The following is a 12,865-nucleotide window of genomic DNA, read 5'->3' on the forward strand; positions in this document are numbered from 1 at the left end:
CTCGAAGCAACAGTCTACAACACCAAGAGAAAAAGAGGGTTTGTAAAGCAATCCAACAAAATCATGTTTGTGAGTATTTTGGAGCAATTTTTTTCTAATAATTATTGCAACTTTAAGAATTAAAAATTTTATAAATTTATCGTATCAGGTAAATTTATTTATTCTATTGAATCCTAAATGAAAATTTACATCAAATGAGTTCAAATGCACAAGTCTACAACTGAAATATGTAGAAGCAATTTTTTTTTCTTTTTTGGTCTCAGGGGCAGACCCAAACCTCCCGAGCATATGGAGTCGAGTTTCTACAGGAAGCGAAAAAATCATATATTAAAAAAAATTTGCGGGAGTCCAGGGTTAGCGGCCCTAGAATTTTTTTTCTATTATTTACTAGTTATGTATTTAAAAGTATGAAAAACAACACTAAAAATCAAAATATTATAAGACAGAGCTAAATAATAATTGAAAATTGATCAACAAATATTGTCGATGATTTGTAATATTTTAAAAGTGAATAATCGGGTCTTTTTATAAGGACTCTATATGAGCCTTTAAAATACAATATTAAGAACTTTATCGAAGGATAAGTTATGGGCTTTGAAATACAATACTAAATATTCAAACAAATGATAAGTTATGAGCTTTAAAATACAATACTAATAATTTACAAGACTAGACTAAACCTATTTATAGGATCCTTTTATATTTCTTATGGACTTATGGTTATGGTTTAGTAAAATTTTAAGATACATAAGTATTAGTGGGGTCAAAATGAAAATATATGTGGGTTCAAAATAAAAAATGTTATATATATATATATATATGAAAAAAAACAAAATTCAATGGGGTCAATTGACCCCACTCTCCATAACGTGGGTCCGCCCCTGTTTGATCTTGTGGCTATCAATCAATGACGAAACAATGTATCAACCTACTTTTTTGTTGTGGGCCGCATCAAATTCTATACGCGGAAAGTGTCGATGACGGTAAACATTGATGTTGTTTGGGAGTGCTATCAACTGTTGTGAAGTGTTGTGCGGTGCTGTGAAGTAAGTTGGAAGGCAAAAACTGTTTGGCGTATCACTTTTAAAATTGTGGTGCGGTGCTGTGAGGTGCGTTTGACATATTTAAATTACGGTTATATTAGATAACTAATAATATTAATATAAAATCACTTAACGTGTACATTGTACATTAATCTAAAATAAAATAATTGACTTAATTTAATTACATGGGACAATTCAACATATATTGTAAGCGTTTGAGAGTGCTGTGAGGTGCGGTGAGGTGCTGCGAGGTAAAAAGTTGTGGTGTTGTGAGGTGAGTTATGTTGTAAAAGCGTTTGGCGTGTCACAAAAAAACTGTAGTGCTATGAAGTGAGGTGCACCTGAACGCAATGCAAATACACTGCCAAACATATACATTGTTGGTGGAATTTTAGATTTTAGTTTCTCATCCCCAAAATTTCATATCGTTCTTTGACATGGTTATTGTAACAAATTCATTAAAAAAATTAGGAAAAAAAAATTTGTTTTTACTCTTTCAAATTAACCACTAATTATTTATTACAATACACTTCCGATGTGTTAATGTTATGCTTTTAATATTTACCTTAAAAAAACCATGTTAATTTTTTTTAAACGGTTATATGGACTTTTGGTTAATTTATAGTATGAGATAGTAAGTTCCTAACACGGAGCATGCGAAGCGTGGATATGCTCGAGTTTATATATGCCAATTGAATCCTAAATAAAAATTTACATCAAATGAGTATAAGAAACTCACATCCCTATACATGCTAATAATATTGTTCGTTTTGGGTTATCCGGTTCCCATGGATGCATCGAACCCGCACAATTTTGTTCTTCTCAAGCCTAGCTACTATAGGTCGAAGCCACAAATCCACATCCCTATACATCCCTACACATGCTAATAATATTGTCCGCTTTGGGTTATCCGATTTCTGTGGATGCATCGAGCTAACACGGTTTTGTTTCTCCTAAGCCTAGCTATTATGGGGCGAAGCCACAAACTCCTAAGCCTAGCTACTATAGGCCAAAGCCATAAACTCACTGGTAGGGCTCGGCATCGGGCCAGGCAGGGCTGGCCCGGAAATATGAGGCCCGAGCCCTATTTTGAGAATCGGGCTTGGGGCCGGGCTTGGCTCTCAAAATGAGGCCCAGGCCTGGCTCTGGCCCTTAAGGCTCGGGCCTTTGGGTCAGGCCTCAGGCCTTTTGGGTCGGGCCAGGCCAGGCTCGAGGTTTTGACTCTATAATATTTATATATGTATTTTTTTAAGGAAAATGTATTATATATATGCATATGTATTATGTATATATATATATATATATATATATAGATATATACATTGCAATAATATATATAATATAAATAAATATATACATATTATATATATATATATATATATAAATAAATAATGTATATTGCCTAATCGGGTCAGGGTTAGGGTCGGTCTCAGGCTCGGGCCGGGCCAAAATTGACCCGAGATGTCGGGCTTCGGGCCAAGTCCGGCCCCAAAAATGGAGCCCAGGACTGCCCAAGGTGTCGGGCTGGGTTGTCCAGGCTCGGTCTAATTTCGGACCAGGCCTAGGTCTAGCTCCGCGGGCCAAATGATGACCCCTACTCACTGGGTCAAAACCCAACGCATTAGGCTTGAGAAATGATCTTGTTAATTAGTAAGGAGGTGGGGTAGGCGTAGGCTTGGCTTATTAACCCCACTGGTTGAACAAGTCCAAACCGATGCAGGGACTTTTTCTAAGTCATAACGAGTGCAATGCACAAGTCTATAACTTAAAAATGTAGAAGAAAGTTTAGAAATTTTCTTTTTTGTCTTGGCGACTAGAAACAATGCATCAGCCTACTTTGGCTGCCCTTGCAATTGAATATTAAAACACCAAAAGCAAAATTTGACAAACTAAGAACATAACTTCTCCGCTTTACCACTTTCTCTTGAAAGAAAAAAAGAAAGGAAAAAAAGTGGCTGAATTCTTTCTGTTCAGCGGTGCAGAAAACATTTTGGGAAAGATAGCATCTCTTGCACTGCAAGAAGTTTCCATGGCATGGGGTCTTGATAGGGACTTGAAGAAGCTTGAGGAGAAGTTAACAATAATAAGAGCTGTGTTACTGGATGCGGAGGAGAAGCAGGCACAGAACCACGCGTTGCACCTTTGGCTTATTGAAGCTGATGCTCTTTCTTTTGTTTTGTTTGTTCTTGTCTAGTGCGGTGTCGTTTCATGTCCTTAGTCAAAACTATGTCGTTTATATGTTTTGGTCTTTTTTAGTCTTCTGCGCTTTTGTTCTTTAGTTGTAACAAAACATCCGATATACGATTCTCTCTCATTTTTTTTTGGTTTCTGGCTTAACCTTGATCTATGTTATAGTAATAGAATGTTCAGTAACTTGATAATATTACATGGTATTGGAGCATAGATCGTCTGGGTTTAGTGCTTCTCAAATCTCTTCGGTTCGTTTCATCAAACCCTAGATGTCGAATCCAGCATATCCAACAACAAGCAGTCTGCCCATCTTTGCAGGTGAGAAGTATGACTACTGGTCTACTATTTTACGTACGTATTTCAAATCAAAAAGCTTATGGGAGTTCATTGAGTTTGGATGTCCTGTGTGTATAACTGATGAAAATGAATCCAGCGGAACGTCGGGGAAAAAGGGGTCTGGAAAGGGTGTTGTTGATGAGGCTAAAAAAAAAGAGATAGAAAAGGACAATACTGCTGTTCTGGTTATTCAAACCACCGTGGCTGAAGTAATTTTTCCACGTATTTCGAATGCTAACTGTGCAAAGCAGACTCGGGATATTCTCAGTACAGAGTATCAAAGACACTCCAAGGTACGAGTTGTCAAACTCCATAGTCTTCGTAGAGAGTTGATGAATTTATTGATGAAGGAAGGTGAACTCATTAAGGATTACTACACTAGAGTAATGGATGTTGTGAATCGTTTACGAATCTGTGGTGAAGACATGCCTGATAGGAGGGTGATAGAGAAGATTCTTATTAGTCTAACTCCAAAGTACAACAATATAGTGACCACTGTTGAAGAAACAAAAGATCTAGATAGTATGAATGTTAGTGACTTGATTGGCTCCCTAGAGGCTCATGAGACTCGTGTAAAAATAGAGGGCCTTAATGTTGATACCTTGGAGAGTGCTTATCAAATGAGGATGAGTCAAGAAAGTAATAAGAGTCAGGGTGGTAGTTCATCTTCTAGTGGTTGGAACAAACGATCAGGGACCAGGCCTCAGTGCACATTTTGCAAGAGGGAAGGTCACTCAGAGGAATCTTGTTGGGCTAAGACAAAACCACAGTGCTCATTATGTAAGAAAGAAGGTCATGTGGAGGAGCATTGTTGGAATAAAGGGAAGCCTCAATGTAGAAGTTGTGGTAAATTTGGGCATCTACAGAAAGAGTGTAGAAGTAAAGACAAAGATAAACAACAAGCAAATCTAGCCCAGAAGACTGATGAAGAGTCTTTATTTCTGGCCTGTTTCAAGACAACTCCGACAAAGAACTCTGTTTGGTTTCTTGATTCAGGTGCAAGTAATCATATGACAGCCAATATATCTTTATTCAAAGAGTTGGATCATTCATTCACCACTCAAGTAGTTCTGGGGAAAGGGGAATCAGTCAGAGTCGAAGGTAAAGGTGTTGTATCTGTTAATACCACGAAAGGAAGGTCTTTAATTCGAGATGTGATGTATGTTCCTAAACTGGACTCAAACTTACTCAGTGTGGGACAGTTGATGGAAAGGGGGTTTATCCTTATTTTTTAAGGTGATACTTGTCAGATTTTTGATGGCAGTAAAAACAAGAAATTGGTTGTTTCTGTCAAGATGCAGAGAAAAAGAAGTTTTCAGCTGGATTTTTACTTTCCAGTAGTGTCTCAAAATAACTCAGAGCTAGCTTTAAAGATGACTACAGAAGAATCCCATCTGGGGTATCAAAGGCTAGGTCATCTGAGTTCTCAAAACTTGAAGAGAATTCAAGATCTCAAACTGGTCTCTGATTTACCTAGAATTGACGTCAAGTCTCTAATCTGCAGCAGCTGTATGGAAGGCAAGCAGAAGCGTAAGCCTTTGCATAATGACTCTATCTGGAGAGCCACAGAGTACCTCGAACTTGTGCATACTGATATGTGCGGTCCCATGCATACTCCTACTTCGGAGGTAACAGATACTTTCTCATCTTTATTGATGATTTCTCCAGGATGACCTGGGTTTATTTTTTGAAAGAAAAATCTGAAGTTTTTAGCATATTCAAGAAGTTCAAAATTTTTGTTGAAACTCAATCAGGCAAAGTGCTCAAGATGATTCGTAGTGATAGAGGTGGCGAATTCACCTCTAAGGAGTTTAATCAATTTTGTACAAGCAGTGGCATCCATCATCAATTGACTGTGGGTTATGCTCCTGATCAAAATGGTGTTTCAGAACGTAAAAGTAGGACTATTATGGAGATGGCAAAGACTATACTGGCTGGAAAAAAAACTTCCCAAGTGGCTATGGACAGAAGCAGTTAATACATCTGTCTATCTACTAAATAGATGTCCTACCAGTGCTGTGCAGGGCAGGACTCCCTTGGAGGCTTGGACAGGTACTAAACCTTCAGCCAAGTATCTTAAAGTGTTTGGAAGTGTATGCTTTATTCATATTCCTGATGCTAAACGAAGCAAACTTGATAAAAAAATGTGAGACAGGTATCTTTCTAGGCTACAGTCACCAATCTAAAGGATTCAGGGTGTATAATCTGGAAACTAAGAAGTTGGTTATTGCTAGAGATGTGGAGGTTGATGAGAAAGCAGTTTGGGACTGGACTGAGGGTATTATCAAACCCTCTTCTATTACTACAACTGGCGACATACATGCCAGTTCTTCACCTGAAGTGAGAGAAGCAGATGATTGTTTTGATGGTGATCATGAAGATCAGGATTTCATGATTTCTGATGCTGACAGTCTTGCAGGAGGGATTACTGATGCTGTCCTGGAAGATTATGATGATAGTCTGAATGATCAAGGAGGTCTTACTAATGTCAGTTCTGAATCTCCAGTGAGGAAATATAAAAGTCTTGCTGATATAAGTTCTGAATCTCCAATGAGGAAGTATAGAAGTTTTACTGACGTCTATGAGTATTGTAAATTGACTGCATTAGAGCCCAACACTCTTGGAGAAGCCTTCAAGAATAGAGTTTGGGCGGAAGCAATGGAAGAAGAGTTGAAACAGATTGAGAAGAATGAAACTTGGCAGTTAGTTGATCTTCGTGCAGATAAGGAGGCAATTGGTGTGAAATGGGTGTATAAAACAAAATTAAATCCTGACAATACAGTTCAAAAATACAAGGCCAGGTTAGTGGCCAAGGGGTATTCTCAGCAATTTGGAAAGGACTACACAGAAACCTTCGCTCCTGTGGCTTGTATGGAAACAGTGAGACTTATAATTGCTCTGGCGGCTCAAAAAAAATGGAAGTTGCACCACCTTGATGTAAAATCAGCCTTCTTGAATGGGTTTCTGGAAGAGGAAGTTTTTGTGCAACAACCACCAGGTTTTGTTAAACAAGGAGCAGAATCTCAAGTGTTGAAATTGAACAAAGCTCTCTATGGTCTTAAGCAAGCTCCAAGAGCTTGGTACAGTAGAATTGATGTATATTTTACCAGTCAAGGTTTCAAGAAAAGTCCTAGTGAATCCACTCTCTATGTCAAAGAAGGAGGAAATGGGAAAAAGATAATAGTATCTCTTTATGTTGATGATCTAGTCCTAACTAGAAATGATGAAGGGCTTATAGAAGATTTCAAAAAGAATATGAAAGAGAATTTTGAAATGAATGATTTGGGTCTCATGACTTATTTTCTGGGCATTGAAATTGATCAACAAGAAGGACATGTTTTTATTTGGCAGCGCAAGTATACTCAAGAACTTTTGAACCGATTTGGCATGGAGGATTGCAAGGCTGTTGCCACTCCTGTTGTAGCACATGAGAAATTTTATATAGAAGATGCCCAAAGGCTGATCATGGACTTTACAGATGCATGATAGGAAGTCTTCTTTACTTGTCCTCAACTCGTCCTGACATACAGTATGCTACAAACCTGCTTTCACGATTCATGCAATCTCCTAGTGAGACACATCTAAGTGGAGTCAAGAGAGTGTTTAGGTATCTACAGGGTACTATAGGTTATGGTATTCATTACTTTCATAAACCTGGTGCTACTTTGCAAGGGTATTGTGATAGTAATTATGGAGGATCCCATGATGATTTTAAAAGTACAGCTAGGTATGTTTTTACTCTTGGTTCTGGGGCTTTTACTTGGGTCTCTAGAAAACAAAAGACTACAGCTCAGTCCACAGCTGAGGCTGAATATGTAGCTGGAGCCCTAGCTGCAAATCACACTGCATGGCTCAGGTATGTTTTTGATGATCTTGGTGAAAAACAAAACGGGCCTACCAATATCCTTTGTGATAGTAGGTCTGCCATTTGCATGTCTAAAAATCCTATGTTTCACAGCCGCAGCAAGCACATAGCTATTAAATTTCATGTCTTGAGAAAAACAGTTAACAACAAAGTTATAGTGCTGACACATTGTGCAAGTGAAGATCAATTAGCAGATTGTTTTACTAAAGGTCTGCAGAAACTCAAATTTGCTGACTCACGAGCAAGGCTTGGTGTGGGAGTGAAATAGCATCAAGAGGGAGTGTTGAAGTTGATGCTCTTTCTTTTGTTTTGTTTGTTCTTGTCTAGTGCGGTGTCGTTTCATGTCCTTAGTCAAAACTACGTCGTTTATATGTTTTGGTCTTTTTAGGTCTGCTGTGCTTTTGTTCTTTGGTTTTAACAAAACATCCGATATACGATTCTCTCTCAATTTTTTTTGGTTTCTGGCTTAACCTTGATCTGTGTTATAGTAATAGAATGTTCAGTACCTTGATAATCTTACATGGCTTGGGAGGCTTAAGAATTTCTGCTATGATGCTGAGGATGTGTTGGACGAGCTCGAGTACGAAGGCTTGCACAAACAAGTGGTGAAATAGTATGGAAACACCATAATGAAGGTAAGACGCTTCTTCTCAAGCTCGAATCCACTTATATTCCATCTCAAAATGGGTCATAAAGTGAAGGAACTTAGGGAGGGACTAGATGAGATTGCAGTTGAAAGGTCTAAAATTCATCTCACAGAGCTAGTTGACAACCGATTAGTTGGTCGAATAAAGAGAGAGATGATTGATTCTCTGTTGCGTACATCAAATGTTATTGGAAGGGAGAGTGATAAGGAAATACTAGTCAACAAGTTTCTCTTAGATCCGATTATGGGTGGAGATATCTCTATGATTCCGATCGTTGGAATCGGAGGTCTTGGAAAGACAACACTTGCAAAGGTGCTATACAACGATGAGAGAGTAGATAAACATTTTGATGTCAAGATTTGGGTATGCGTATCTGAAAGTGTTGAGAAGGAACAGATCATAGTAAGCATGCTCAAGTCCTTAGCTCTTCAAAATCGCGGAAACTTGGATCCCGACCAATTACAAAAGTTGATTCAAGAATAGCTGAATTCAAAGACATTCTTACTTGTTTTGGATGATGTGTGGAGCGATAATCACGGGAAATGGATTGAATTCAGGGATTTATTGGAGGGAGGTGCTGCTGGAAGTAAAGACATAGTCACTACTTGCTGGATCTCGGTTGCAACGACTATTGGTACTGTCTCCTCATATGACTTAAAGGGTCTTTCTCATGAACAATGTTTCTCTTTGTTTATGAACTTGGCATTTAGAAAAAGGGAAGAGGATTTCCATCCACATCTCAAGACGATAGGATATGACATTGTGAAGAAATGCGGAGGGCTTCCTTTAGCTGTGAAGACATTGGGGACTCTTTTATATTTGAAAACCGATTATGAACGTTATTGGGAATTCGTAAGAGATAATGAGATATAGAAGTTGGAGCAGAAGGAGAATGACATTTTACTTGCTTTAAGGTTAAGTTATGATCAAATGCCATCTCATTTGAAATCGTGTTTCGGTATTTGCTCAATCTATCCGAAGGATAATGAATTCAACAGCATTGAATTGGCTCACGTTTGGATGGCACACGGGCTTCTTCAAACCTCAAATGAACATCAAGACATTAAAGATACTGGACTGCAGTATATGAAGAAGTTGTATTCCAAATCATTCTTGCAAGACTTTGAAGATTATGGTGGTGTTTTTACATTTAAAATGCATGACTTAATGCATGATCTTGCATTGTCAGTGGCGCAAAGGGAGTGCTTCGTCGTAAAAACTCATAGCAAGAACATATCTGAGGGGATTCGACATATGTCATTGTCCGACAAGGCCTTATTAGAACAAGAAGTTTCGGGTTTTCTAAGCAAGGAAAACAATTTGCGAACTATAATTTTCCCCTTTGAATTGCAAGGCCCTGCTTGTGAATCTTTTCTCAATACATGTATCTCAACATCTAAGCATTTGAGGATGTTGGATTTGAAAGAATCATTTTTCGAGGTTTTTCCGACTTCGATTGGTGATTTGAAGCATTTGAGATACCTCAACTTGAATGATAATAGTAGAGTTAGGAGATTGCCTGATTCTATTCGGAAGCTGCATAATTTGGAAACCTTGTCACTTGCTAATTGTTCAGAACTCGAAGAGTTGCCAAGAGGCATAAGGAACCTGATTAAGTTGAGAGTTTTAATAATAACAGTAAAGCAGAAGCATTTACCAGAAGATGGAATAGGGTGCTTAACATCTCTTCAGTTCTTGTCCATTGGAGCTTGCACCAATCTTGAATTTTTGATCGATGGAATGCAACACCTGACATCCTTGCGATTCTTGTATATTTGGGACTGCAATCGCGTTCAGCTTAATTCGATGAAAGAAAATGATGAGAAGCAAGACATTATCAAGGTGAGCCTTCAATTTTTGATGCTTGAATTTTTGCCACCGCTTGTGAGCTTACCCCAATAGCTTAAAAAATCTTTCAACACTCTACAAAGCCTCTCAATTGACAGTTGTGAAACTTTTTCCACATTTCCGGAATAGTTCCAAGACTTCACTTGTCTTAAAAAGATTTCGATCCTAAGATATCCAAAGTTATTGTCACTACCGGAGGGGATGCAGCGTCTCACCCCCTTGAAGGAATTGAGGATCAGAGGATGTCCAACGCTGCATAAAAGATGCAAGAAGTTTGTAGGTGAGGATTGGCATAAGATAGCTTGTCTCCAAGATTGATATTGACAAAGATGGGGACGAAGATGAAGACGAATACAAATATGAATACGAATACAATTATTTTATGTAACAAATATTCTTCTCCAATCACAAAAGTTACTATGCTTCTTCAATTTCATTGTAATTATATTCTATATCGCATATCAAACACGTTGCTTATTCAACAAATGCTTGCGGACAGTGTTTACAGGCTGAGGTTGAAGCAATGTTGTCGCCATGGTGCAATCTTCTGGCAGCAGAGCAAGTAATGTGTGTGTTTATTTGGTTTCGAGAACATAAGAGAAACATAAGTCTCCAACCAGCTAGAGCTTGTGTATGTTTGTCTATTTTTTTGGCTTCGTGTTTTCGGGTTGAGATTGTATGTGTTTGTTTGTTTGTTGATGAGGACTATTTGCACCCCAGAGTTAACTAAAGGCACTCCAAAATCACAAAAAACACTCAATCTAATAACACCCCATTGACCCTACTTACATCCCATCTTTCTCCTTCTTCCCTTCGAAGTTTCCCCTTTTGGTCCAAAACTGTTGGAATTAGGAGAGAATATTACGTTTCTTATAATTATGGGTTGTAAATATTCCCGTTAATTACATTGATTTAGTTTCCTAGAATTAGGTTGATTTGATAGATTGAGTTTCCCTAAATTAGGGCTCTCAATGTAACTATATAATGTACAACCTCACAACATGAATATACAACACAAATTATTCAATTCTTCTTGGTATCGGAGCCTTAGGGTTTTCTACCTTGTGCCATCACGAGCACTGTTCATCTGGTACTGTTCACGTGCAGTTTTCTTGGCCTTTTCTAGCAGCACGTATCTCTTTTGTTTTTCATCGACTTCGGCAGCTCCTTATCTCAAGCGTGACTCTGTTCGCATTTGCCTCTTTTCACACACATCTATCTCAAACATATTTGTGTGTATCTGTCTCTGCGCGCACCTGTCTCTCTTTGCGCGTGCCTATCAGCTTCTCTTTGCGAGTGTTGTAAGTATCTTTGTTGGGTTATCTTTGGCAAATCTCTGTCTTGGCGTATCTCTGCCAGTCGTGATTATTTCACGGATTGATTCGACTATTGCCTAACTTTGGGTAAAATTTCACGATTTCTTGGCTTGCACTGCGGCAATTTACTTTTGCCGAGATCGATTATAGTAATCTTTCACCATATGTGAGCTAGCTCTAGTCCCAGATTGCTCAACTCCAGTCCCAGATTACTCAACTACAGTCATCAGCTGTTATCGCTGCAGGTAGTCCTACTGCTTTCCATGGTAAGTCAGGGAATCCCACTTGGATTTTGGATTCTGGGGCTAACAACCACATGACTGGTGAGCTTTCCACCTTCACCTCTTCTTTGACTCCTATCAACCAATTTGTCTGTATTGCTGATGGTACTTCTCTCCCAATTCGTAGTCAGGGCAGTGCCTGTTTGTCTCCGGATATTACTCTTCCTTCTGTTTATTATGTTCCTAAATTTACATGTAATCTTCTCTCTGTCAGTCGCCTTGCCAAGCACCTGAATTGTGTTGTTGTCTTCTTATCTGATCGTTGTTTTTTACAGGACCTGACTTCGAAGAAGATTTTTGGCAGGGGGTTTGAGCATGACGGCCTCTACTACTTTGGTGACCCACTTTCATCTTATGTCTCATCGTCTAGTCTTCAAGCTTCCACACTATCGGTTCTAGATCCTTCTACTTTATCTTCCTCTGTTTTTTCCCTTGCTACTGTAGATTTGTGGCATGCTCGTCTAGGCCATGCGAACTTTCAATATCTATGTTCGCTTTTTCCGCCTTTGAATAAAGCGTGCAAAAATTTTAAATTTCATTGTGAGGTTTGTGAATTGTCCAAACATACACGCACTTCTTATATTCCTCGCATGCGTCGTTCTCCCGCTGCATTTGATCTTGCTCACTCTGATATCTGGGGACCATCTCCCACTACTGCTTTTTCTCAACATCGTTATTATGTTACTTTTATTGATGACTACACTCGATGTACTTGGGTTTATCTTATGAAAAACAAATCTAAAGTTTTTGATCATTTCACTAATTTTCTTCACATGGTTAAAACTCAATACAATACTGTTGTTCGTGCCATTCGGTCTGACAATGGTGGTGAATATCTCACCAATGAGTTTTGCACTCAACTTGCTCAATATGGGATCCTTCAACAACTCACGTGCCCCTACACACCTGAACAAAATGGTGTCGCGGAACGCAAGAACCGTCACATCATGTCTGTCGTTCGATGTCTTCTTTGAGGTATGAATGTCCCCAAAACTTTCTGGCACTTAGCTGTTCTTACTACCACATACCTTATCAACCGTACTCCGAGTCGGGCACTTCAGGGTGCAACACCCATTCATGTCCTTCGGCCAGGTACTACTCTGTTTTCTCTTCTTCCTCGTGTGTTTGGCTATACCTGTTTTGTTCAAAATCGTAGTCCCTCCCGTACCAAACTTGATGATAAAGCCATTCGATGTGTTTTTACTGGGTATTCTTCCATGTCTAAAGGTTATCGGTGTTATGATCCCGTTTCTCATCGCTTTTATCACTCTTTGGATGTTACTTTTTTGGAGACTATTCCTTTGATCAGGTCTGTTACCCGAGTCTTCCTCTCCTTCAC

At 38.7% G+C, this 12,865-nt stretch overlaps 2 protein-coding genes across 2 annotated transcripts; both read left to right on the forward strand.

The window, feature by feature from the left end:
• The first annotated feature begins 3,502 nt into the window (after window positions 1-3,502).
• Window positions 3,503-7,055, forward strand: LOC119999153. Its single transcript, XM_038846670.1, has 4 exons — window positions 3,503-4,728; window positions 4,834-5,197; window positions 5,459-5,621; window positions 5,725-7,055. Exons 1-4 carry the CDS (start codon window positions 3,503-3,505, stop codon window positions 7,053-7,055), a joined length of 3,084 nt encoding a protein of 1,027 aa, XP_038702598.1.
• Window positions 7,056-8,117: 1,062 nt separating this feature from the next.
• LOC119999154 (putative disease resistance protein RGA3) lies at window positions 8,118-8,954 on the forward strand. The gene is made up of 2 exons (XM_038846671.1): window positions 8,118-8,548; window positions 8,639-8,954. Exons 1-2 carry the CDS (start codon window positions 8,118-8,120, stop codon window positions 8,952-8,954), a joined length of 747 nt encoding a protein of 248 aa, XP_038702599.1.
• The last annotated feature ends 3,911 nt before the right edge of the window (window positions 8,955-12,865 follow it).

Source organism: Tripterygium wilfordii, chromosome 5 (genome assembly GCF_013401445.1).
Source record: "Tripterygium wilfordii isolate XIE 37 chromosome 5, ASM1340144v1, whole genome shotgun sequence".
NCBI classification, from domain to species: Eukaryota; Viridiplantae; Streptophyta; class Magnoliopsida; order Celastrales; family Celastraceae; genus Tripterygium; species Tripterygium wilfordii.